The sequence below is a fragment of the Drosophila gunungcola genome (assembly GCF_025200985.1).
Source record: "Drosophila gunungcola strain Sukarami chromosome 3L unlocalized genomic scaffold, Dgunungcola_SK_2 000014F, whole genome shotgun sequence".
In the NCBI taxonomy this organism is placed as follows: domain Eukaryota; kingdom Metazoa; phylum Arthropoda; class Insecta; order Diptera; family Drosophilidae; genus Drosophila; species Drosophila gunungcola.
Genome location: NW_026453182.1, coordinates 1,913,415 through 1,939,263, shown reverse-complemented (window position 1 = coordinate 1,939,263; position 25,849 = coordinate 1,913,415). Strand labels below are relative to the sequence as shown.

Sequence of the window (25,849 nt, the reverse complement as noted above, 5' to 3'; positions counted from 1 at the left end):
ACCGTTTATCCAAAATAGTTTTAAGGGTCTTTAACAGAATGGCATTTAAAATAAAAGTCTGACGGACTTACCTCGCTCTCCCGGAAATTCTGGAGTATATCCATTTGGTACTGGACCACTTCGAAGAACCGTTCGCGATCATTGCGTGGTGGCAGCTCCTTGACTTGTTCACCTGGCGTGGCCCCCGATGCGATGTCGTCGGTTGGCTGTATGCTACCAAGAACCGAGCGATCCACGGACATGGGTGACATTAAATCCGTGACGGACATGGGCGTGCCATCCAGATCGCAGTCAACTAACTCCTTTTCCACCCCATCGCTATAGTAAGTTTGAAAACAGTCAAGTATGCATAATATAAACAGTAACATCAATTAAAACTTACATCTTTACGGCGTATTGGTTTTCTTTATCGGCCATGGAGGCCAATGATTTGCCGGGTGGCGCCACCTGAGTGTCGCAGTTATCCTCGTATACGGAGAAGGTCTTGAACTGCTCCACCACGGGCACCACATTTGATTTCTTGGCGGCATATTCCACGTTTTCATCGACATTGAGGTTCCTTACGTCACGGAAGACCTGCTAAAAGGAGCGTAAGATAAATAGATTAAATTATGATTAAAATTAAGATTAAATTGAAGGTTTTCAAGTGTTTGATATTACTTAACAAAAAATATTACAAATTTCTAAGCAGCTTCGGTATGTGAACCGGAATTTTGTTACCAGGGCACATGGCCTATGCTCTCAGCTTATTGAGTCATCCGAGATTAACGAGTTAAAAATTGATCCCGACTTAATATTATTCAAATAATAAAATGGAAAAATTGAAATAACTGTTTTAGCCTGCGCATTTATAGAGCTGCAAGAACAAGACTTCTTGATTCCCCTTTCCCCTTGGAAAGATCCTGTTATTTAGTTGCGCGCCTTTCCCTGGCTTCTGATGGTGCGCTTATGTGTGCGTGAGATTGCGGGGGTAATTGCATTTGCTATTGCTTTCCCCTTTGCTCCCCTGATTTGCTGTTGCAGTTTGAAAAAGGCGCGCATTTGCAATGCATTGTGCTACTTTCTAGGTTAGTTTTTAGTTTAGGCGCGGAAATTAGCAAAGGTTATCTCAAAAGAGCAATTGATAAATAAGGAAGAGAGTAGGGGGAGGAGAGCGGGGAAAAGGAGAGCGAACCACCACCACACACACACACACCCAGGCGCACTTATGTGAAGATCCCACCACCATAAAACATAAACGGCAGCTGCATAGGAATTAAAGGGAAACGGGAACAGTACTTACCACTTTCCCGGTCGGACGCGGCTTGTTGTTGCCATTGAGCACGGCGAAATTCGCCCGCGGCGCAAGCGCATTTTTCTCCGATTTCGCAGCGATTACACCCAGCGGTTGCTTGGCGTTTTTCACTCCGGCCGGAATCGTAACGCCCGGATTCTCCTTGTTGCTAATGTCTTGGTGGATATGGAAACTGGCCATCGTGTGCTCCTTTTTGTTCCTTTCTTCGTCTGCTAAGATGGAGTCTTGTCTCGCCTTCTCTTTGTTCCTCTCTTTCGCTAAGCGTCGCTGTTGTTGTTTTTCTTATGCTCGGCGCTCACACCAACACACACTATCACAGGCTCATATGCTCAACGACGCACACATGTATAAGCGAAGGCAAATTTTATCATCAAAAAATTGACGCTTGAATTACACGCACACACACAGTTTTGTACAGAATTCATTTGACTTTCAATTTCTACAGCATTTTGCGTCACGGGAGCGTTGGAATTTGTTTCCTCGTTTTAAATACGCTCGCACAGACTCTTCTATTACTCACTATTTTTAAGCTCCGTACTTGTTGTGTGGATCGCGGCTGAAATTCAATTGCTGGCTTCGTTTGATTTTTTCCCGGTCAACACGTCTTACGAGGGAGATGGCAATATTAGGTTATCGATTAGAAGAGGAGAAACATCGATGCCGTCATCGATGCTTTTAAAATATCGGTTTCATCGATGTTCGGGGGGGCAACATCGATGTTTTGCCAGCACTGTCTACTCATCATCATTTGGAAATTTATGATCTAAATGTTAGGAAATTTATGATCTAACATAAAAATGTTAGGAAAACGACTAATTAACATTGCCGTTACAAAATCGACGATTTTGAATTTCGAACTTTGAACAAAACTGAGCAAAGCTTTGGACACCGATTCCGGTCAGTTCTAGAGATGCACCCTGGACATCGTCCAAGGGCAACATCGATGTTTTTCAATCTCCCACTGCGGGCAAGAACCATGTAAATTGAAAGTATATTTAATATTTTCACTTGAAAATTATATTTTGTTCAAATTTAATGTTTGTCGATGGTGTTGGATAAATTTCTGAAAAGTAAGTTGTATTTATACAAACTGTCTTTACATTTGTACATTTACATGGAATCGCAGCTTTAAATATAATTTTTTATAGGAACGTCAAATTTAAATGAAAATTATGAGGATTCGGTATCAAAAAAAAGCAGGAAGATTCGATTGTTTGGGACTATTTTAAAAACAAATCTTTTCGATCATATACAAAGTTCAACTGCAATGACTATGCTCGCAAACGCTAATGGAAATGATAGCTTTTGATGTCTAACCATTCAGTTGTGTAGAGGATGATGGGTTGTTAGAATTTTATTGAGGGGATCTCGGTGGAAAAGCATGGCTTTGTTTAATTGTTCCCGGTCAACACGTCTTAGGATCAGCTTATCGATTGTTGTCGGTGCCTATCGATGTGTGCGCTAGTGTGATCATCCAGACGTTAGGGATTTTTATCGCTCGTGCCAGTGTTAATAACTTACACAGGGCGGAATAATTAAAACTACTTTAAATAGCACTTAGCTTACAAATTGCGAAATTTAATCGACAATTTCCATCGGCTGTCCGTACGTTTAGTTCTACGCAAACAATTCCCATAGTTGTAAAACTATTTGGATGAAACTTTGCAAGAAATCATCTTTTTTTCGCAGGTAGTATGAGATGGAAGGCGCCGGATTGCCCTAGTATATCATATAGCTCCCATAGGAACAATCAGGGAAAAAAGGGGAAACAAAATTTAACTTAACTGTTTTTTTAACATAAATCCATACACTCCGCAGTATAACACTTTTTAGCGTTTTAAAAATTACGGTTATAACTTTATTGTAACAATCAGAAAAAAAAAAAAATATATATATATATATATGTATATATATATATATATACGTATACGTATAGAAACATTGGCGTCTTAATGAATATTTAACTATTTTAATATCTGCAGGGGTATATAAACTTCTGTTTGCCGAAGTTTGACCTTTTTATGTATTGTTAAAGTTTTGTCGGTCTCTAGCATATACTATAAAAGGCGAATCCTTTAAAAAAGTATGCGTAAGTTGAAAAAGTTGCAGTTAAATGATTTAACAAAATTAAATCAATTGTTCAATGCTAAAGTTTATTAGTTTTAGCTGCTAAGACATTCGACTCATTATGACGCAACAAAAATAGTATTAACAATGGTAGCTATTTTAAAATTCTAGTGTCTTGCCTTTCCTTTAATCCTATATCTTTAATGCCCATAGAAAGTGCTATTACGGTGGTGTTTTTTTTTTGCAATTTAGGGACATCTTCGGCTTGTCCTTGGGTTGAATAGTCGAATTTTCCAAAGGTTATGCTCTTTAAGCGCCTTTTCTGGACATAAACGCCTCGAAAGGACACTCGTTCGCCGGCGCTGCAGATGCTTATAGCTTGCGCACAGGACAAACCGCCGCAGGACTCCTGGTTTTGGCATTGTCATGGTATCAAGACCGTAGACTGCAGAGGAAAACGGCAGGCGACTGATGGACATCACCGTTCGTTGACCCAGTTGCAATCTGGGATGAGAAAGGCATAACAATTGTTGTACCTAGATAACTAATAAATTGGTTGACGACAGTCGAAAATTAATTTTACAAACTTAAAAATATCATTTAAAAAAACTTTGTATTATTCTATAAAATCCATACATATTTCTATTTTGATGGGCACGTATTTTAAGCTAACAAAGCTATATGATTGTTGTTTAAATAAAGTATTAAATTGGAAATCAGTTTAAAATGATATATTTTCGAAGGTCTAAATACATAAAACTTAATTAAAACTATTAAGAAAAATGTTCTTCCTAACATAAAAGTATCTTTTTAGAAAAACCTTGTATTATTCTATCAAACCACTACATGTTTCTATCCATCTATAAGGTTATATTTTTGTTCAATAATTTAAATATTGTTCCTATGACAAATATATTGCCCATTTGTACCTATATATTTACCCAAAATAGAAAAAAAATAGATTTTTGAGTCTAGTCTGTTACACCATTATTAAATGTAAGTATTCAAAATATATTTTTAATATAAAATTAAGACTAGTTGAGTAGGTACCAGGTACATTAGCAATGTGCCTATATAGAGTATAGGTACCATATTTTGCCCTCCACTAGTTGCAGTTGCTTGCAGCTAGGACTCGCGCTCTAAATGCAATTTATATGTATGACTGTGAGTCCATTGTCCTTCTACCTGGACTCCAGGACCCTGGAGGTCGGTTTGCATTTGTGTTGACTCTCCTTGCGAGAAGCGGTTGTGCAAAACGCATGGAATGTTGGCCAAGACTGCGGATACGTGAGCTGTTTTCCATTATTTGTAGGGATTTTTTTGCCTTACTCACACATGGATGTCCACAACGCTCATTGTTTTCGCATTTCAGTAGTTTTCTGATGCAACAAAGTTAGTTTCCGGGGCGGCATTTGCAAGATGTCTTGTGCAGGACAATGCAAAATCTCATACACCTTTCACTCACTGTCTTAAGGCTATTCAGCTGCTCCAGAAAATTGATTTTTTTCACCCCACAAACAAATTCTACAGATAAATAATAAAATTATAATTGCAAATCGTTTCTTTTTTGGTACATTTTCCATGAATTTATTCGCTCAATATCATTTTATATATTAAGGGGAATATACATAACCAACATTGATTAGTTACAATAAACTTGTATTAAGTGTTAAGGTTTTTAGATTAAATGACCCCTAATAAAATGTGTATCAACAAAAAATATGGAATCAAACAGCACGCACACTTATTAATTTAAATTACTTATATGAAATATTATGAAAATTAAATAAAATAGTCAGATACACATGCATCAACATTCTTTTTATTATGTTAAAATGAAAATCAATAAAAAATTTGCATCTATATAAGTACGTTTAATTTTTTTTTTCAATTTAAACCGTTTTTTTTTCTTAAAAAAAGCACGAAATGATTTTAATAGATTTATTTAATATAAGCTAATATTAATTATATATGTTGAAAAATACATAAAAGAGTCACAAAAGACAAATTATCGTTTTGATTACATACATTAAAAAAGTCTCTTTTTTATGGCTTTAATGAGTTATACAAATTTTTAAATACTTGTTCGTCAGCCATTAAATCATTAAATCAGCGAATTTAAGTTCTTTCTGTCTGGCCACGAAGAATTTTGGGACTTAAATGTGAACATATACGGGTAAGTGGGAAAGCAGACAGACCAGACATTCTCTTTTTTTTGGGTGGGACACATTTATTCCGGCGGGAAAAGTTACCAGCTCCATTTGCTACAGAACTATTGATTGACATCTCACTTGTTGTGGCCAGGATGGGAAATTCGACAGAGGGACAGACTGGCGCCAGTTGGTTTTGAGGCTTTCGGTTAAACAATCGCACCCAGCAAAAATAAAAACGAATTAACCGCAGAGCAGAAACTTTCGAATCGGCCAACTGTTTCTGGGCTTGTAGAAGTCATGGCCAGAAACTGAAAATGAAACTTAAACAGGGGCAGCCGCAGAAAGTTTTAATCGCCGGGCAGACCATGGCCACCAGGGGGTTTGATCCCGACACCGGATTGGGGACCATCTAATGGGGATTAAAGTGTTTCTGTTTGTCAGGAGAAAGAAAATTTCTATGCTAGTTGGTTGATTTTTAAAGCAACTTAAACTGTTGCCTCTTTAATTATACTATTTAGAATTAGCTTGCTATGTAAGGGCAATGTTTCAGTGAAACTTAGAGATATATAATTAGTTTAATCACTGGCTAAATTAACACATTTTTAAACACCTTTTATATCTTGTAGTATATTTTCTTATTTTAACGAAAATAAATTTAATCGTTTGAATACTTTTTTTGATCTAGTACTTTATTACAGGACTTTAATACTCTCTTGGCAGGATCAAAAACATTGATATTCCAATATTGGATATAGTTTTAAGTACATACAAAATTTAATTATCAAACCAAATTGTTTTTTGACTATTCAAATTATGTTTTTCATATAAAAAGTAAAGAAAATTGAACTGAATTTATGTATGTATTAATATGAATGAACAAATTATTTTAAATTAAATGATTGAGATAAAACTATTAAATTTATCGCCAATCTACCTGTCAAGATTGGCAATTTTTATTCGCTTAGCTGGTTTTTCCATACACTTATTTAAATTCACTACGTGTATGTTAATATTCTGGACTCAGTGAACCGTGCTCAGTGCGTGTCGAAGTGTGAAAATGTGGCCATAAACCATCGCAAATCCCATCACTCTCCCTCGAAGACCAATTCAAACCGATGAAATTGTGCCAGGCAAGTTAAAATAATTACTTATTAATGTGAGTAATAGCGCCGAACCGTGGGGAACACTGCGAAACAGGCTGTGGGCCGTTTCTGATTTCAGTTCGAAATAATCGTGATTAATGGCCGTGATTGCCGGCAGGTGACAGCAGTTAGCGGACTGGGTCCTTCCGGGGTCCCCCATTCGCAGGGACCTCGCAGGGCAACGCAAAATAACTTAAAAGTCTATTAAACATTTCCCAAGGACACTCTGCTTGGCTTTGCCCCTCCTGTTGCCTTATATTTTTCACAATTCACGCCACTCCAGCGAAGCGCAATAAAAATTTATGCTCAATTAATCTCGGCAAGCTGAGTTTTGAGGAAGGGACAAAAAATCGATCATCTATTCCCCGGTCAATGGTAATTCATTGCTACGCCCCACCAAGCAGTGGACCCTATTCGACTGAAATCTCTGCAAAATTAGCGACAATTGATGGGTTGTAATTACATTAAGTCCGGAAAATTCGGGACCCGGATTTGGGATACTAAAAGCCAAACTGTAAACGAGTGTTTTAAAACGTTGATGATTCTAAACAGAAATTGTAAATGTTTATACTTCTGTCCGGATCGTAATTGGTTAGTTTTGAAAATCATATTTAATTCCACCTATAAGTAGTAAACATAAATTCTAGTGAAGTGCGAGTATACAACACCGATAAAAAATGAAATAGTAAAAATTATTTTCTGACTATTGAATTCAAAGTTGTATACCTTATATTTAACAAAATATTGAATCAGGATTTTAAATGTACTGCGCATTAAGTTGCCAAATTTAATATTCAATACTTTGATTAATGTTGAAAATATTATATTTAAAATATTTCCCATTGGACTTAAATAAATTTTGATTAATCTAAATATGGTTTAAATATAAATTTAATTTTCAGATATTAAAATTAATTCCAAAAAAAAATAGTCAAATAAAAATTTTTTATATATTTTTTTTTTTTTTTAAATAGCTGAATACCGCAATGGATGGAAATCAACGGGGAAAATAGCAGGTTTTTTAAACCAGTGAAACTTTTGGTTTACGGTAGCGTTTTGCTTTTTTTTATTTATATTAAATTGTTGTTTTATTTTTATTATTTTAGAAAAAGGTAAACAGACATGAAAACGACTTGGAAAGGTAACTCTAAATTTAAAAGCCTTGCGATAATAACTTCACAATAAATTAATATTATGTTTTTTAATTAGCCAAAGATAAATTGTTTTGCAACATACTAAATATCGAACTTACAAACTTAAGTATTTTAATAATATTGAATACATTTCCTCCGTGTGCACTTACATATGTCTTCCTTTGATCCCAGCTTTCACTCGATAATCCACCCATGACATTAAGTGGGCAGCTTTGCAGGTGTGAAGTTATTTACTTAGCGTATTAATTTCCTCTGCCACTGTACTTGACTGAATCCCTGGATTATGGAATTGTCAGAGTGCGAATTTGAGCATTAAGCTCCTTGTCCATCGCTGATGCACTTTCCCCTCCAGTAAAAGCGCAAAGAAAACGCTGCAAAAGCGCATGGGACAACAAAAAAGAACTTCATTTAATTGGATTTTTTATTTTGGCCCTGCTGCCAAGGACTTGCAGAGCGTATCAACGGCAAGGAGCATCAGTTGTCCTGCCCAACGCTTCTCAAAAGAAAATATTTGGCAGCGAAAAGTCCGCGGAGTGCGAGCGTGTCCCTTCGAGTCCTTCGACGCAGGACGCAGGACAAAAGCGCCGCCCGAAGCGCATTTTCCGCTCTTCCCCACATCGGCTTTTAAGTTGAGCTAGGAATTTCTTAAAGCAATGCGGTCGAATTTCACGAATCCTTGGGATTACTAAAAGCTAGAAAGACCCCAGTCTAAAAATGGTAAAATAAATAAAGGCACTTTTTTTTAGTATTTGCTTAAAAAAATTTAAATTGTGAAAACTTAAGAATAAACCAAACTATTACATTAACTTTTTAATAGCAATTTAAAATTTCAGAGAAAGAAAGCTACTAACTAGTTACTCTGCTTAAAGTTATATATATTTTATAATTTATTTCTATATTTCCATTTGTTGGGCAGGCAAAGAAAATGATAAAAAATTTTCAAATATCATTATTAGGCAAATTAATACCTGCATGTTAGATATTTACACTAATCGCTATCAAAGGAAGAGAATAGAATGGTGTCCTTTTTTGGACCCGTTTTCCGGTAGTCCAATTACAAACGGGGTCAAAATCCTGTGGAGTGAAGTTCGAGAACTGTTTCAGCGAAATAAAAAACCAAAAGTTTCGCCCAACTTTTGAGGGGGGACCGCCACAGAAAGGGTGAAATTGTTACGAGTGGATGGCAGGCAAATAATAATAATAATAATAATAGCAATAACCGAAATAAAGCTCCGAATAAAAGTTGCTTAGGGTTTTGTTGGCCATTTTTTTTTGCGGGCTGCCTCTTGAAATTGTCGCCGAGATTATTGTTGTTATTTGTGATGTTTCTGTTGCATATAGTTGATAATTTGTTCAGAAGTTCGAGTTGCCACTTTGTTGGCCAGAACGAAAATGGCAGGAAGGCGAAGTCCCTTTTACTCTTGCCGTCCTGCAGATTTGAGCTTGGGTCCATTCTGTTTCTGGGGCAAAACAAAATGTTGATGCCTTTTTTTTATCGACTCACCTGCAGAAGCCGTTTTTCTTCATCTGGCTTTCATTTCGAGCCACTCGAGTCCTGCTTTTCCATTTTCTTATCCTAAACAGTCCTTTTGCTTTCTAGCCATTTCTCCACTTGAGTCCTGAACGTTGTTCAAAAGTCCTTAAACCGTTGATGAACTGAACACCTGAACGAGGAGCAGGTGGCTTAGAGTTGCTTCTGACCATAAACGAATTGCATTCTTGGACTATTTATTCGGTGCTGCTACTTTGTTAAACATTTTAATTGAAAGCTGCATTTGTACATTTGTTCAATTGATTTGATTGCTCTTTTACTTATTGGAAGCAGATGCTTCAAAGTGAAAGAAATGTTTTAAATTGTGAATTTACATACATATTAATTCGTTCGAGGGTGTCCCCTTGATAAATTGCTAAGAAACGTATATTTGTGCTAAGCAATTGAGGGAAATAACTTAGTATCAAGTATTGTATTGGTAAAGTAAGTTTTAAGGAAAACATTTTTTTTTTTTTGAGTTATTTATTTTTTTTAATTTTTTAATTCAATAAATAGTGTTTGTATAATAGTGTACTGTATAAAATAATAATAATAATTTTATATTGTGAAAAGAAATGTAACAAGACACCATTAAGTTCACTATAGGCTCGTTATCTATCTTTTTGAATTTAAAAGTGGTAGTCTTTTAATGGGTTTGTTATACCAGAAAACAAAAGTACCATATTTTAAAAAAGCCCTCGTATTATTGAGCCCTATTTAAACATCCTTGTAATGCTCAAGTTAGTAGTGCCGATTAATGCTCGGTGGAACTAAAGTGTCAAACTTTCGTTGACTTAAACATATTAACAGCCGTGTGGATGGCGTTCTAACAGCGTAAGAGAAACTAACAGCGAGCTTTTGGGTCAACATTACTCCCCCTCATAATTTAAAAACACGCCAAATTGCGAAGATGTTTTATCGCCGAATGATATGCGTTCGTCACCACGCATTCATCATAAACAATACGTATGTATGCGTACACCACCCAACTGCCGTGTTGCTTGTAAATTTATGACATCATTTGCAAATCGTCATGTTTTCTTATCGGGGCGCTAAAAATAACGCCCCCAGATTTATATTTGCGCAGGGATTTGCTTGGATGTCTTCAATCTCCTGCGCAAATAAGCCAAGGCAAGCAGACCTCTAATAAACAAACAAAAATAGGCTAAAAGGCGTCAAACGTTGTGCAAACGAATCCCACTAGCGCTTATTTGTTGTTTTTCAAGCTCTTAACTTTTAATCAAAGATACACCTCTCCATCGCCCATTTCCACTTCTCGGTTAGTATTCTATACGTATTGAGAAAATCCGAGGCAGTCGAATCGAAAGTTTAGCTTTTTGTATACAATTCCATTTAACTGCTTGATGCATTCGAAACTTAAACTAGTTGGCAAACAAATGCAACGTTAGCGTTTTTGAAGGGGTATTAAATTCTTCTTGCCGTGACTGGCGGAAACTACTTATTTGACTGTAATTAAAGAACAACAATTAGTGCCAAACTTTACAACTTTTTAACGAGACTTTTGTCAGCTTATAAACTTCGCAGTAAAAATTCCAAATTTTGTTTAGTTTCCAAGCTAATTTATAGATATTAAATAATATCTTTTTAAAGAAAATCTAAAAAATTTGAAAATTTTAGTTATTAATAGTAAATAAGTTGTCGAAATTGGTTAAATATTTGAAACAACAAAATTTGGAAGATTTCTGAAAAGTTAGTTCCTTATGTATCTTTATGAATATAATCTCCAGATCTAACAATATCAACCTCAAAAAAACCAAAATTAAATAAACTTGGACAGAAATTTAATAAAAATAAATAAGTAATCAATTTAAATTAACTTTAGGATAGCAACTAAAATTACTGTACATGCTTTGGATTTATTTATCGTTTTTTAAAAGTTCCCTTACCCGAATTATTAAGTATTATGTACAATTTATATAAATATAGTCTGCGAAAATAACCTTTGGATAAGTTCAAATGTCTAAAAAAAATAAATATAAATCTAGACTTCAGCTGCACCGAAATACATTCTCCGACAACAATAGATGATAGTCTTAGGGTTCGTTGCGACAAATGATGGAAATGCGACGTGTCTTCGGCACCAGCGTGCCCTGGAACTCGGATTGCTCCTTGGCCAGTATCTCGTGCGTGAAATTGTAGCGAGCCGTGTGGCTCATTATGTACAAGGAGCGACGTGGCAGCAGCAGATCTGCGTAGAAGTTGTTCTCCAGCGACGCCTTCGGCTGATGGCGATAAGCTGCATCGGGTTCTGACCCCTTGGATTCCGATTCCGATTCCGATTCCGGCTCTGTTGCAGCAGTGCCCGATGATTTCTGCTGGTAACGCTGGGCATCCGTGCGCACAAGTCGCATGACACTGTCACTCAGCAAGCTTATCCCAGAGATTGTGGTGCCACAGTACTAACAAGGGAAAAAGATTGCATTGCATATTAGTTTGTGACATAAATTATTCAATGGTTTGCTTTGTTGCTAAAAGGCTGACAGAAGCTAGAAAATAGGGGTATGCTATCTACAAATTTTAGGCTGGTGTGATTTGCCTTACATTTTTTTCAGTTCTGTCTAATTTCTAGGGAAAGGTTTCTTGCGAAAGAAAATTTAAGGGCCAAAGTCAAGTCGTTTAATGCTAGCTCATAATAATTAATTAACTATACAATTAGTAAACAAAACATGTCTTTAAATAGAAAACACCAAAGTTTAAGTTCTTTTTTACAAATAAGGGTTTAACAAATAAATATCTTTTTTTACCTTTACCAAGAAATTGGGGGATGGTGTTCTATTTTCTTTACCAACTTATTCAATTTTAACATAGCTACTTATTCAAATGACATTTATTCTTGTATGGAAGGTCTTAAAGACCAAGAAAGATATGTAAGTCTTATATGCTCTCAAAAAAGCGAATATCTAGATAATCTTATCTGTAGATTAATTTTATAAAAAATTTGTATGATACATGAAAATGATGTTTCTCAACTTACACGGGTGCTATCTACGTGGGCCTTTATAACGCCATCAGGCGCCAAATCCAGGATGTGGACGTAGGGCATAATGGCACCATCGAAGGCGACTTGGCGCACGCGTTCCAGTATTTCTCGGTTTTGGGGGAACCACTTCTTGCGCTCCGTCTCCCGGAATCCGTGAATGGCCTGCAAGTTAGTAAATCTCATCTTGAACACTATATATATATCAATACATAATCTCTACCCACATCGTCCCAGTGATCGAATTCGTAGCGCAGCCGGCTTATATAGGGTTCGATTTCCTCATGAAGCTGCTGCTCCTCCGTCTCACTGATGAAGTCCGTGATGATGCGCATGTGCTGCCGGAATTCCTGCTGCTCTTTTTCGGGCCATTTCCCCAAATATGCGGTTAAATTTGCCTTGTTGCTGCTGTTTTCAACCGCTAAAAGTGGTTTATTTACAAAAAAATGCTCTATTTACCATTTAATCAAGTTTTTATTATTTCTACTTACCCTGTCGATGACAGCGTCTCAAAATCTGTCTTATAGGCGAGCATCTACACAGGATTATCATTTCTCAGGTAATATTAATGTTTTGAAAGTTACGTGCAATTGCAAAAAATTCCGACAAACAGCTGTTTGATAATGGCCAGGCGTTGCCACCCCGTCGACTGTCATTAGCTGTCACTGATATCTGTTATCAGTTATCGGCCGTTAATTTCAAAAATTACCTTGGGCAATAAATTATTCTGCCACTCAGCAATGCAATTACTTTTAATTGTCATTTAATTTTATCTTGTTTCTAGATATTTTTCCACTCCTTTGGCTAAATAGATATATGCTTTTTTGTGCATGCGCTGCGCCATAGGCGCTTTTGAATTTTTTTATTTTCTTTTGCTTTAACAGTGGCCTGCACACATAAACACCTTTGTGGAAGATGTGTAATAAAACCATCAACCATTCTTTTGCTTTTGTTTTCAAGCTTTTTCAACGCGTATTCGTACAGTTTCACAATTGTTTGAAAGCCTGTTGCCGACAGCATGGAACTGGAGTGAATGAATCCAGTTGGTTTCCATTCAAGGATGCGCCGGAATGGAATTCAAATTAATCCGGCTATTCTACATCCTTGACATAATGCATGCGTCCGCAAAATGGTTCCATTTAATATTTGTTGATTTGATTAAAAACTTTAACATAATATACCTCTTAAAATATAACAATTTTTTTTGGTACAAATACGTAAACGTAGAATCAAAATTGATGGAACAAACGTTGCAATTTTATCACTTTCGCTTGGGAACCAATTACATTTTCACTTTCCCCTCTGAGCACTGAAAAATTCACGAACCAAAATCCACATTGCCATCAGAGGAAATTTATTGGAAATATGGGTACACAACGTGCCACCAGAAATGAATAGAAATTCGGGTAAAAAAAAAAGTCGAACGAAAAACAAAGGAAATTTGTGAGAGACCCAAAAAAGAAGGACGCCAGCAAAGTGCATAAAAACAGAGGGGCGAGCAACAATTGAGCGGAAAGTTGGTTGGGGATTTTAAAACCATTTGCCGAACCGACCGCAAAGTGATTTAATCAATGCAAATGACGGGACCGATGTGCCCATGCGCCGACATAAAGCGTTAATGGAATTTCTACCGCGGGGGCTCGGCACTAGAATCCCAATCCCATCCACCCCCCAACAAAACAACCCATCATTTGGCCATGTTCAGACTGTTTTCCCGTGCGTTGGTGTGTAAATGATAAATGAGGGCCACTGTCGGTGGCTCCGCGTGCAACTGTTCCGGCCGGAATAACCGGCAACAACACCAGCCCAGGACCAGGTCCAGGTCCACCGACACCCGACACCACAACGGACCATTAGGTGCTGGCAGTGTCCTTTTTTGTCCGTCCTTTTTTTTGCAGCCCCAAAAAGTGCCTCCTTAACCATGGCATCGCCAGGATAACAGCGACTATTGTTCTGTCCTGGCCCATCTATTGTTGCCACGCCCGTCCTTTGAAGTCACAAGATGAATATTGCCCGGCATTCAGGAGACATCAGTTATATAGACTCCCATTACAACTGAAGTACGTGGAGTGCTTCGCTCACGACTTTTATTATTAGCTTTGCGATATTTAAGACGACCCTTGAATTGGACAATAAAACATGCAAACAATTTGGGAGGAAAGTTGATCGAAATGAACACAATTATTTAAATTAAACACATTTAATGGAACTGTTTACGTAAATTAATTTGATCAAATTTAAGAACAAATTTAAAACTAATAAAAAGTTTACCTGTTTTGCAGGAAAGCGTAATCCTCGTAAGATGTAAGAAAACAAAATAGGTAAAACTTAATTTAGGATTTAATTTAATTTAAGCAAAATATAAAAATAAAAAAATGTTTTGAACTTTAACCGGAAAACTTCCCATAGCAATATTTAACTTTTATTCAAGTTCGAGCCCTGACCCGAACAATTGTCAGAATTGTTTCGGCTCACATATATAATTTAAGTGAGATTTTACATTTAAATTTTAAATAAAATGTCAAAATATTTAATGTTTACTGAGTTTATTTATTATTAATAATATAACTATATATTTTATAAATTCTTAACGCACAATACTTCTATACTAAAATTTTTGCGTTCGTCATAGTTCGAAATATTTCATTTTTTTAATTATACAATATTATAACTGGTGCTATATTATTTAGTTCGATGTATTTTTATTATTAATTTTAATAACTAATTTTTTTTCTTTTTAATAATTTCTTTTCTCTTTTTCTTCTATTTCTATGAACTGTACCGCTGATAATTAATAAATAAATAACTACCCGATATAACATTTTTGACTCAATTAGAAGTTTTCTTAAACCAGACCAAAATTAAATTTCTCTGATTTCTTTGCGAGAAACTAAATGTTGAAGTAAAACCGAGAGACAGGAAAACGCAAGGCATAGCCTCTAAATATGCTTGAGCTGAAAGCCAACTTTAGATTTGGCCAAGGAAGAGCTTATGATGAGATTTTAGCTGCATCTGTTTTGGCCGTTACCCATTGCCGTCCAAGATTTGTTGCGTATTCTGGTTGCTTTAGCAGTGCCAAAGCCTTTTGAGGATTATGAAGCTCCTTCGGCAGACCCTTTTGTGGTCAAAAGTTTTCTTGCCAGGCCAAAGAGCTTTAAAGTTGACGGAGGATATTGCAAAACAGGAGGAAAACAAAAGTTGGCAGTTGAGGAGCCTCAAAAGCTGTGCAGAACAGATCTATGAAACGTAAGGACTAACTTTGTCTACATACATATATGTTTTCTTACATACAATGTATGTATGTAGGTTTTTAGTGAAATCAAAAGGCATATTGTAATGTTTCGAAACAACTGAAGAAAATTAACATTTAAACCACTCGATAAATTCCAATTTCTTCATTTACTTGCTGCGATGCTTAATTGAAATGGACACAGTTTCCCATAAATTTGGCACGTTTGTGAGTGATCAATATGTGAATAATTAAATAGTAATTAATTTATTTACGCACATGGTTGAACAGAACTCAGCCGCAGCCGTACACTATCAATCATATTTACTGCCAAAACACAGCATTGAGCCTGGGTTGACAGCTGTGCCTGCTCGGGTCGTAAATTGGGGTTTCCCATTAATTACCGGTCATCAGAGGTCACAACATGGTAGTTTCAAGCGCTAAACACAAGAAACCATTAAATAAATTCACTGATCTTAGTAGAAAGCAGGTGTTAATTGTGACTAATTTGTACTAAATGTTGCTAGTTGGAATTGATTAAAATAAGTAAAGAGTTAATTATTTTATTTATTATCTCAAATTATTAGGATTACATCTTAGCAAAACCAATACTCTAGACCTCAATTTGAATTCGATAAATGAATAAAAAACCAACGATCGATAAGTTTCTATCGAAATCACAGTATTACCACTAAATATTTTTTTCCGACTTTATATACTCTGGTAACACTACTAATCAAGAAGCCGCAATTTCTGGCATCAAAACAAACAAATAATAAAAAAACGCAAAACATATTATTCACATGTGATGGAGGCCATTAATTTCAATGATTTCACGCCCAAGGAGCGCTATGAGATAATCAAAGACTTTCTGGTGAAAATGCGTAGATCCGATTCAATGCCAAGCAAGGATTTACATGTACAACGATTCTTCGACCACTATTTGCGAAAATTCTACAAACTGCCAAAGAAGTTGGTTAACGATATTGCCTACTGCCAAAGGGCCATGAAAACCCATCTGGCGATCCATCAGGTATGTGAATCATATATTTATGCACCATAACATCCTTCTTTTAAATATACATTTTCGATTCTTGCAGACAATCGTTAGTGTTTTCGGAACACAGGCGGATGCAGTAAGTAATTGTTTGTTATCCTGTGAGAACGTATTTCACAGTATATGTATGAAATGAACACATTTTAAACCAATATAACTAAGCGATTGCATATAGAAATAACTGTATGTTCCTCTGATTCATAGGCTATAATGTTGTAGTCCTTTCTGAAATGATATGTAAAAGTTAAAGTTTTGTAATAGAATTATCCCATCTCACAGGATCCCGTGATCAAAAACAACTACATCAATGAACTGGAGGAGATGCTGTACGAAATGAATGCGGAATGTAACTACTTGGTGCTCCGCCTCCAGGACGACATAGATCGTTTTTGCTTGGCCTTCACGGAGCAGGACCTTAAGCCCAACGAACTGGTGATTAGGGAAATCGTAAGTGAAGCCATTGTGCCGCTCATCATTGACCCGGAAATTTCCATAAGACCGCAATTCGTAATGGAGCGACCCACTGAGAGCCAGTTGCTTAAGAAGTATTTCATAATAGACGGTATAGAACCCGGCGTAGATGTTCAAACACCTGCTATTGAGCCTCCGAAACCACCGCCCCCTTCAAACACCAATCCGGAGGTGAAGAAAAGTCGTCTCAACCTGCAAGCAGCTCTTAAACGGGCTCGTTCCAATACCAAGCCAACAGAGAAGAACCAAGAAGAGGAACATCCTCAACATTCCAAGGATTTCTTTATGCAATCCGTAGGTCTGTGTACGCATTTAGAGCATGAACGCCAGAAGTTATCGATGGTTTTGCACCAGAAACGTAAGCCTAAGCCAACTGAGAAAACCAAATAGTTTCCGCCATCACTTAAAATGAAAACGCCACTTTTGTTTTGTTTCCAAAAATTATTATAAGAAGATTATAAGGCTTGTGTGACGAAATCACAGGGTAAAATGAATAAACCTGTAGAACAATTAGGGTTAATCAATCGATGATAACTAATGTGCCATCTTACAAACTTCCAATAATATTCGAGAATTATAAAATTATATTTTTAGTTACTTTGGCCATTCAATTTTAAAAATGTATGAATATATGTTCAGATACTGAAGTGGGTTTGCACAATATAATACAAAAAAGGCATAACCCCATTTAACTTTTTATTTTTTTTGCGCTCAACCCTAATTTGTGTTTTGTTAAGTTTTAACCCCTGCTGAAAATATTTAAAAGTGTAAGCTAGGAAAAGAAAAAACTAGACTTACATTGAACCGAAAGGAACTGAATTTTATTGAGATAATTTTAAAATGTTTATACAAAAGACTGAAAGTATCTAATGAATATTGTACTGCGACGTGTGAACTATTCTCGTTGGGGATTGCTACAGTTGGTTGGTTCAATGTGAAGAAGAATGGCTTGGCCAGTCTCAAGTAGAGTTTTAAGTCCGTATTCATTGTAAATATAAAATCTTTGGATACCTCAAATCTTTTCGGTTCCTGATTTCTGTACCTGAAAATTAGCTGCACACTTCATCGAAACTTTTTGCTTGCGACTCTCCTCCTTGCTGTTGATGTTAAAGGCCAGAACCTGCTCGACCAGCTTGTCGTAATCATCACCATCGCTGTCGCACCGGCGCTTTGCTGGAGCCGACTTCCTTAGGAAAGTGCTCCAAACCTTGAACTTGTCCATGTCAAAATCCTTGCCATGCAGCTTGTACATTTTGATGGTCTTTTTGACGATGGAGGCCCGCATCTTTAGATCCGAAACGGTCTTGATGAGGGCCACCAAAGCGATGTGGCAGCGACTGTGCTCCAGATAGTAGCCATCCGTTTGGCAGCTGCTGATGACGGCCACCACGACTTCGTCAAGTGGTTCGCCCAGAGCCTTGGCCAGCTGGGGCATCTCGAATTTGGAGAACACGGCTCCAGCCAGAGGAGTGAGCACCAGTTCGCCCCGCTTCACCTGGTGGGGAACCAATTGGCAATACTTCTCGACCGCCAGCAGACTGGCCTGCTTGAAGGACAACAGCAGGAGACCCCGCATCACGAACGGCTGGTTTTGCGGCGGTTCGCGGACCCAGTGCGTCTGGATCTTTACCTCGCTGCGAATGGTAGTCCCGCTTTCATTTTCCACATCCAAACGCATCGACCAGGACACGTCCTTTTTTTTGGATTTGGCTGCAGCGGCCTCCTTGCTGTAGGTGAAAATCACCTCCTGGGCAAAGCGACGACTAACAGTGGCCCTCTCGTAATCGGGCTCCTCCTTGAAATCCGGACAGAGCTCGCCGAACGTCTGCTTCAACTTCTCGAAGTCGAAGACGAATTTTAACTTGGGCTCAGACATAGTTCTGCAAGGAAGTATATTGTTTAAAGGTAAGTATTTTTATATACAGTCCAATTTTCTTAAACTGACCGTTGTCCATAGATAAGATAACTTCGAACTGTAGATATTCGACTTAATTATCAAAAGAGTTAGAAATATTATTGCACATAAGTAATTGAGCTTAATTTAATAGAATTTATCTATGCAAAAGGCTTTGAATAAACTTAAAAAAAATTAAATGATGGAAATATATAAACATATTTTAATACTAAAATTTTATTATCTTTTACAGCTCGTTCGGTAATTGTAAATACAATAGTGAAAAATAGACACGTTCAGTTTGTAGGAAACAGTGCTCAAGTTTCTTTTCTACACACAAATTTCCTTTTGTTTCAGCAACGTTATTTCAAAACTAAATTAGATCACATTTAATTGGAATATTATTACAGAAATATCATTAAATAAATTAAATAATTAAATATCCACAAAACAAGGAGGAAAATCATTAAATCATTACATATATTCCTAAGCTAAACAATATTGGATTTTGGTATTATTTCGTAATCTTTATAGACATTCCGACTGCTATTATATGTACATTGTACTTATATAGACATGCACATAAGTCAGCGTTTTGCCTCAAATTGTTTACTTGCCGGTTTTCTCTTTCAGGCGTATCGAATTATTATTGCGTGCCGAAACGCTTATCAACTTTAACTTTGCTTGCATATAGCACTGTGTTTACAGAATTCAATGAAGAACAATAAAGAGTCGCACATGAAGTCTTCAAGCATCTATACCAAATAATATAATTGTAATGGGACACTACTTAAACGAATTATTTAAATTAATAATTTAGAGTAAAATTCATATTCATCACTTTAATGATATTAATATATTTAATAAATCTATCGAGGGCGTAAAATATAATACTTTTAAAACGCACTTTTATTTGTGTGAACGCAGCACTGTGTGTATATTTATCTTACAGATATATTTTGGAGTAACAAAAACAACTCAGCGCTAGGTCGAGTTTGCAAAAGACTCAAAAACTGACTGAGTTCTGATCGGGGCAGCGAACAAAGCCGTATGCAATCTCACAACCCCAACCCTAGAATCACACCCACAACCAAATGCAACCACACATGAATGTATCCGATACTTCACAGTCGTTCATTTGTATTTGTAATTCAAACAGGGCTGGAAAAATAGCTAAATAAATATACAATTTATACAAAGCAAATCAAAACAGTTCCCAAATAGATATAATTTTTATTAAAGTTTAGAGTATTAAGTGCGATCTCTGAATAGGGGAACCACCGTCATTTAGAGTTCTTAGCTGGAGTTAAGGTCTGATTTCCCAAATTAGATGTAATTTAATTGTACCTTTTTGCTTTACTATCGTACAGAACAACTAGATTCTATTATAAAATTGTAAAAACATTTGATTTTGCCTTTGGGTTCGGTTCATTTTAAAATTTATCATTACTTTAACGATTGGTTTGTTTTTTTTAATTTGAGAGAACAGCTGTAGCTTCGTTCCCAATATATATTTTTACTAATACTAGGTCTTAAAATACAATTAAAATAGAGTGTACTATGTGAAAAAAATTTTAAATCAATCAATTGAAATTTTCTCAAAAATATTCTGTCAAATCTTTTTTTTTGCTTCTTACTTAAAAGTCTAAATAAGTTAATTTATTTCCAGAAAAAAATCAATTAAGCTTATTTATTATTTATTTAATTTTAAAATCTTATTGGAATTTTATAGAAATTTATATTATAAAATTAAATAAATATAATAAATAATAATAATAAATATATAAATAAATAAATATAATATATAAATAAAATTAAATAAATATAAAATAAATATAAATAAAGATAAAATGAAAATTAACTTGTTTTAAGAATATTTCTGGTAACCAAAAAAACAAATTTAAGTTTATATAACGAAATAACTCATACCAGTAAAAAAAAAAACTCTTTTTCAAAGGTATTTGAAAGTACGACTAATTTGGTTGCTCCATAGATGGATTACAATTGTACGTTTAAACATTGTTTGACTAAAAATAGTGTTAGCACTATAGATTACAAGGTGCATAAATCTTGATTGTTAAACAACCGATTATTTAATATTTAGATGAAATGGAATAAGCTGAAGATTGTACCTCTGCTGGATGTGGGCAGTGTGGGCGTGGCGTTATTTGCATATGTATATGTACATGTATATGTGGATTGCGGCATGGGTGGTCGTCTTTTTTTATTATTGACTTGCCAGTCTCAGACTTGCGAGCAATTTGCATACGAAATGTATCTGCACATCCCCGCATCGCCTGCCCTATTTCGTGGTATTGATATATCGAAACCAAAAAATGCACAGCATGGGTGGAAAACAGCAAGAGCAACACAATGGACTGTGACCAACTGACAAGTGACACTTTTTCAAATTGAATTTCCCCCAACCAAACCCCACTCGGTGGTGATGTGGAAACCCGACAAGATATTGAGAAGTAGCCCTGCAGGGCTTGTCAGCCGAGATGTCATAAATACACATGAGTACAACAGAGATCGAGAATTCCAAATTGAGCACTAGTGTTTTATTTTCTTAAATTTCCAATACCCAGCTGCAGGCGGATGAAGTACAATGGACGGGTGCTACAACGACATTTTAGCACCCCTAATCCTGGCCATAATGGTGGCCAATGGACATCCACTCACCCTGGACGAGATCGTTGACTCACTGATGGACGTGATCAACTCTCAAACTGATTTCGCTGGTGTTTCTGAAAATCTAGGCCACAAGATGTTTGATTCTAGAAGGGGCCACTAAGAGAAGCTACATTTTGGAATTGGACATCCAGTGAATTTAAATAAAATAAATTTTCCATCAAAAATTTGAACAGCTTTACATGAAGCAGCTTTCAGTTAATTTTATTTATTATCTTAAATTTGTTTTCCTTTTGACGCTATTTTTGACCAATGGTTCTTTGATTGTAATCTAAGGCTTTAAGTTAAGTTCTTTATGAACAAAAAGTTTTGGTGCTAATTGTTAGCTGAGAAATAAAAAGAATATTTTGCCAAGTTGTTTTTTTCATAAAAATAAACTGATTGAGAATTGAAAGAATGAAATGTAATTTCAAAAAATTATTTCCTACACTCTGCTGAGTATAATATTTCAGCATAACATTATTTTCTTCTCATATTTGTCACGTATCATTTATAACTTAACAAAGCAAAGTCTAGCTGTGTTCTGAAATTTTAGAATTGCGATCGAAATTATAAATTATTTTCACACTCAAATATAAGTTTATTTGCATCCATATAATATTTCAGCTATAAAGCCTTAACTTTAAGCTTCACCTATTACTTCTTAAAGGAATTTCTGTGTTTCAAGCTCAAAAGAAGATGTTGTTTATATTTTTTCTACCTTGATGGCGTTTATTTATGTAGGTGGAGGTAACCGATGCAGAAACACGTGTGGAAAATGTACGGACCGAGCGAGTTAAAAGTTTTTCAGCGTCGCGAAAAATTGTTTATGTTTCGCCTTAAAAGGAGCTGGGTAAAAATTTTGAATATGTGTAGATGTGCGGTAGACGGCTGGCAAACAACGGAATCGCACCCATGTGGCCATGTCGGTGCGCCATTGTGGATGCGGATGCGATGTGGTTAAGTCGGCGAAGGAGAGCACTTTTCCGGGCGTGTGTTCGGGGAATTGTCAGCACCTGTAACCAGCCGGAAAGGAAATTTCGGTAAAGAATCCTACACGTACGCCCGTTCGCCTAATAATCACGTGCCGTGGAAGCTCATTAAATTCGAAGGTGAAAAGCAGCCTCGTCCTGTCGCCCGTCGCCTGTCGCCAAGTTATTGCACACATGGCCACATAATATACCCCCAGGCAGGTAAGTAAAAGCTGTGAAGCTCGATTACATTGCTTACTCTTCTTAATACCCAGTGTGGCAACGAACACATTTCACCATTAAACTTTATTTATTTTTATAAAAGAATTTTTACTACACTGAGGCTGTTCAAAAATAAAAAATGGAAATCAGAAAAGCTGTTATAGTTATTAAACTGTAAATGTCAAACAACAATGTAAATCCAAATCAATAAAAATAAGCGAAGGTGCAAAATTTGGCAATGCGACGACTATATTCCCTTGCAGATATAACAAATATATAATATTCTATAAAACGACTATATTTTTACGTCCCTTTATGTATAAAAGCAATGAAGTAGTAGCTTAAATACAAAATGGAATAGTAAAGATAAACATCTATTGAACTAAAAATTGTATAATGCTTATTTAAATTAAATATTAAACTAATGTGTACAAAATTAGATAGTTCTTATTTGATTTAAATGCATTTTATTTACGTTAAATATGTTTAAAATGTAAATTAAAAGCTTAGCTATTATACTAAATTCCAAATAAAATTAACATAACCAAGATCCGCAATCAAAGCGAAAAAATAATTAAATTAAGTAAAAAATATTTAGATTTCCTATGTTTTTTGACCAGTGTGTGTCGATTTTTCGCTGAATTTTTCATTGTTTCTCTTGGTGATGCTGATCAAGAATATAGAGTCGCATGTCTCTCTCACTGCGTTGCAAGCTTTTCACTGAAATTATTACACCCTCTGCAATTTGTTAATTTTTATGTAATCTGTGTGAATAAAAAAAAGGGACATACGATTTTTAATTTAACTTTTTTGTATACACATTAATCGATTTATATAAATTATTTTCGATAACGTTCTCGATCAGTTTCCATCCAAATATCAAGTTCGGTTGAGTAGCAACCCAACAGTTGCAATCAGTTTTTATCCGAGAGTCAAACGTTTTGGAGCTGCGCAATATTTCATTTCTTGCTTGTATAAAGCACGTTACCAGAAGTGTTTACTGAAATCAGAAACCAAGTCTCTTTGTAAACAGAGTTTCAACTTATATTCATATTTACAAACAAGGATTTCTGCGAGATCAGCAGTACCCAGAAAAAATCTGTTTAACACCGTTTGAAAATTCAATTTTCAATTTGATTTATAGTGTAGTGTATAAAATAATTAACTGCAATTTGTTTCAAAAATTATTTTGTTTTACCTCTGCATTTAAGAAGTTGGTGGCATATAACCGATTTGGTTTTTTCCGTGATTTTCCTTTAAAAACATCAAATTTTATGTACAAAATTTATTATATATTATTACGTTGAAACTTCTTTACTTTGAATCTTTGATAAACAATTAAATTTAGGTTTCTAAAATATATTATTGATATATTTTATGAAATTTTCTATCTGTGTACAACAAATACAAGGCCGATTCAAATTATTCTCTGACTCGTTCGTTTTTAGATAATAATGGCTAGCGGCTCCCGAAGAAGTACAAAAGAATTCGACTTTAATTTACTGTGCGAAACCTTTGCCGAGATTTGCCCCGACTTTCGAGATGGCCCGGGAACGTATATGACGGAGAGCCTGGACTTTGCCAATCGGGTGATTTTTGAGTTGGGTCCCAGGATGCGGCAGCTGAAGCAGAGCGGCAGGGATCAGATGTGGCGCCTGGTCTTCAACGGCGGCGGATGTGTCTATATCTACACGTACACTTTCCAGAAACCGATCAGCGGACAGCCTCGATTGGGTGGGGGCAAGCTGTATTTGACTCTTAAGCAGGCGGGTTTGCTGGCGGTTAGGAAGATTTGTGCCCTGTTGCCAGTTTACCATGATCCGCGCCACAAGATTCTGCTGACTCCGCTCGCCAGAGTCGTGTTTGATCCCCCGAATATTCAGAAGATTGCCTCTGCGCTGTCTAATCTGCTTGGGACCAGAGTGGACTGTTCCGAGGTGGTGCGGGCTGTGATCAGCAGCTGCCAGAGCGATGGCTTCCACTTGGAGCACAGCCAGAGCCACATCGCCCTGGTGGCAGTGGGTGCGACTACCCGAGACTTTGGCGAACGCAAAAAGCAGCGAAGAAAGACCGTTAAACAGTGCACCAATCAAGGGAAGATCTTCGATCTCAATCAGTACAAGATTTACGCCAGATTCTCCAAGATGTCTGATCAAATCGCAGCGGAGCCACCACTTCCCGATCCAGATCCACCCAAAGAGAAACCACCCGCACGTATACGCAATGTGAGTGAGGTGTTGCGTTCCATTGCCAAGTCCATCGATGATCCACTGAGTGGCGAAACCATCAACATGAAATTCAAAGCTCCATCGAATCCGGAAAAGAAAGAAGAGGTGCAGGATATGCCAATCTCTATGGATGTCCGTTTGCAGGGCACCAGCATGGATCGCATGAGATCTAAATTAATGGCACCAGGTCAAGGCCAATCATCTGGTTGGTCAGCTGGGGGCTTGTAAAAAAAAGAACATAGATTTTGGAAACAAGCTAGCAACAAACACTTTGTTTTTATATGCCATACCATATCATATGTTCAAGTTTGTTCAGTGCAAAAAGTAATAAGTGAAGTCAAGAATATGGTATATCAACTAACAAGCAAATAAATAGGAAGAAATGTCGCCATGTTCATAAAATATTAAGGTTTTCATATAAAGTTTTTGAAGAACTTTTTACATACAATTCCGTAGGACTGCAAAAAAAAGATCATTAAACAAATTATTTGGGAAATTGCACGGTTAACCTTCTAGTAATTTTTAAAACTTGAATTCGATAATATGGTTTGGTCAAATATTGCTTTTACAAGAGTTTCAAAACTCAAAAGTACCATTTTGTATTTTAAATACACATGTAGTTTTAACCTTTTTTATTTTCCCAGCTTTTTGTAGACAACATTTAAAGGTTTTAATAATTAAATAAAAATGTGTTTTTTTTTTAATAAAAAAATATAATAAGCTCTAAAAGTTTTAAGTCTCCGTAAATTTAAGAAAAAAAAAAGAAAA

The 25,849-nt window shown here is 36.1% G+C and overlaps 6 protein-coding genes across 11 annotated transcripts; 3 read left to right on the top strand and 3 right to left on the bottom strand.

Annotated features, from left to right (window-relative positions):
* Window positions 1-8: 8 nt before the first annotated feature.
* Window positions 9-1,921, bottom strand: LOC128260059 (G2/mitotic-specific cyclin-A-like). Its single transcript, XM_052992758.1, has 3 exons — window positions 1,283-1,921; window positions 383-579; window positions 9-318 (listed from the first exon to the last, which is right to left on the bottom strand). Exons 1-3 carry the CDS (start codon window positions 1,472-1,474, stop codon window positions 21-23), a joined length of 687 nt encoding a protein of 228 aa, XP_052848718.1. The 5' UTR covers window positions 1,475-1,921; the 3' UTR covers window positions 9-20.
* A 9,255-nt stretch (window positions 1,922-11,176) lies between these two features.
* Window positions 11,177-12,990, bottom strand: LOC128260055 (alpha-ketoglutarate-dependent dioxygenase alkB homolog 7, mitochondrial-like). Its single transcript, XM_052992753.1, has 4 exons — window positions 12,831-12,990; window positions 12,567-12,760; window positions 12,337-12,504; window positions 11,177-11,761 (listed from the first exon to the last, which is right to left on the bottom strand). The coding sequence occupies exons 1-4, from the start codon at window positions 12,889-12,891 to the stop codon at window positions 11,396-11,398; spliced, it is 789 nt and encodes a 262-aa protein (XP_052848713.1). The 5' UTR covers window positions 12,892-12,990; the 3' UTR covers window positions 11,177-11,395.
* A 3,306-nt stretch (window positions 12,991-16,296) lies between these two features.
* Window positions 16,297-17,754, top strand: LOC128260054 (uncharacterized). Its single transcript, XM_052992752.1, has 3 exons — window positions 16,297-16,601; window positions 16,669-16,704; window positions 16,905-17,754. Exons 1-3 carry the CDS (start codon window positions 16,377-16,379, stop codon window positions 17,484-17,486), a joined length of 843 nt encoding a protein of 280 aa, XP_052848712.1. The 5' UTR covers window positions 16,297-16,376; the 3' UTR covers window positions 17,487-17,754.
* Window positions 17,755-17,890: 136 nt separating this feature from the next.
* Window positions 17,891-19,060, bottom strand: LOC128260053 (uncharacterized). The gene is made up of 2 exons (XM_052992751.1): window positions 19,042-19,060; window positions 17,891-18,976 (listed from the first exon to the last, which is right to left on the bottom strand). Exon 2 carries the CDS (start codon window positions 18,970-18,972, stop codon window positions 18,109-18,111), a length of 864 nt encoding a protein of 287 aa, XP_052848711.1. The 5' UTR covers window positions 18,973-18,976; window positions 19,042-19,060; the 3' UTR covers window positions 17,891-18,108.
* Window positions 19,061-21,379: 2,319 nt separating this feature from the next.
* LOC128260061 (uncharacterized) lies at window positions 21,380-21,862 on the top strand. The gene is made up of 2 exons (XM_052992760.1): window positions 21,380-21,510; window positions 21,579-21,862. The coding sequence occupies exon 2, from the start codon at window positions 21,599-21,601 to the stop codon at window positions 21,782-21,784; it is 186 nt and encodes a 61-aa protein (XP_052848720.1). The 5' UTR covers window positions 21,380-21,510; window positions 21,579-21,598; the 3' UTR covers window positions 21,785-21,862.
* Window positions 21,863-22,397: 535 nt separating this feature from the next.
* On the top strand, window positions 22,398-25,726 carry LOC128260047 (uncharacterized). 6 transcript variants are annotated; one of them, XM_052992743.1, is made up of 3 exons: window positions 22,398-22,703; window positions 22,757-22,853; window positions 24,302-25,726. In XM_052992743.1, exon 3 carries the CDS (start codon window positions 24,308-24,310, stop codon window positions 25,307-25,309), a length of 1,002 nt encoding a protein of 333 aa, XP_052848703.1. In that variant the 5' UTR covers window positions 22,398-22,703; window positions 22,757-22,853; window positions 24,302-24,307; the 3' UTR covers window positions 25,310-25,726. The 6 variants fall into 6 exon arrangements, with proteins under 6 accessions (XP_052848703.1, XP_052848699.1, XP_052848704.1 ...); XM_052992739.1 differs by lacking the exons at window positions 22,398-22,703; window positions 22,757-22,853 and adding an exon at window positions 23,781-23,832; XM_052992744.1 differs by lacking the exons at window positions 22,398-22,703; window positions 22,757-22,853 and adding an exon at window positions 23,786-23,825.
* Window positions 25,727-25,849: the final 123 nt, after the last annotated feature.

Coding starts and splice junctions, on each gene's coding strand:
- LOC128260054 (XM_052992752.1), top strand. CDS start 16,377: ATGGAGGCCATTAATTTCAATGATTTCACGCCCAAGGAGCGCTATGAG. Junction 16,602..16,668: donor CCCATCTGGCGATCCATCAG/GTATGTGAATCA, acceptor CGATTCTTGCAG/ACAATCGTTAGTGTTTTCGG. Junction 16,705..16,904: donor TCGGAACACAGGCGGATGCA/GTAAGTAATTGT, acceptor CCCATCTCACAG/GATCCCGTGATCAAAAACAA.
- LOC128260059 (XM_052992758.1), bottom strand. CDS start 1,474: ATGGCCAGTTTCCATATCCACCAAGACATTAGCAACAAGGAGAATCCG. Junction 580..1,282: donor CGCGTCCGACCGGGAAAGTG/GTAAGTACTGTT, acceptor CGCTCCTTTTAG/CAGGTCTTCCGTGACGTAAG. Junction 319..382: donor AACCAATACGCCGTAAAGAT/GTAAGTTTTAAT, acceptor AACTTACTATAG/CGATGGGGTGGAAAAGGAGT.
- LOC128260053 (XM_052992751.1), bottom strand. CDS start 18,972: ATGTCTGAGCCCAAGTTAAAATTCGTCTTCGACTTCGAGAAGTTGAAG.
- LOC128260055 (XM_052992753.1), bottom strand. CDS start 12,891: ATGATAATCCTGTGTAGATGCTCGCCTATAAGACAGATTTTGAGACGC. Junction 12,761..12,830: donor GAGACGCTGTCATCGACAGG/GTAAGTAGAAAT, acceptor AACCACTTTTAG/CGGTTGAAAACAGCAGCAAC. Junction 11,762..12,336: donor CCCACGTAGATAGCACCCGT/GTAAGTTGAGAA, acceptor TTCCCTTGTTAG/TACTGTGGCACCACAATCTC.
- LOC128260047 (XM_052992743.1), top strand. CDS start 24,308: ATGGCTAGCGGCTCCCGAAGAAGTACAAAAGAATTCGACTTTAATTTA.
- LOC128260061 (XM_052992760.1), top strand. CDS start 21,599: ATGGACGGGTGCTACAACGACATTTTAGCACCCCTAATCCTGGCCATA.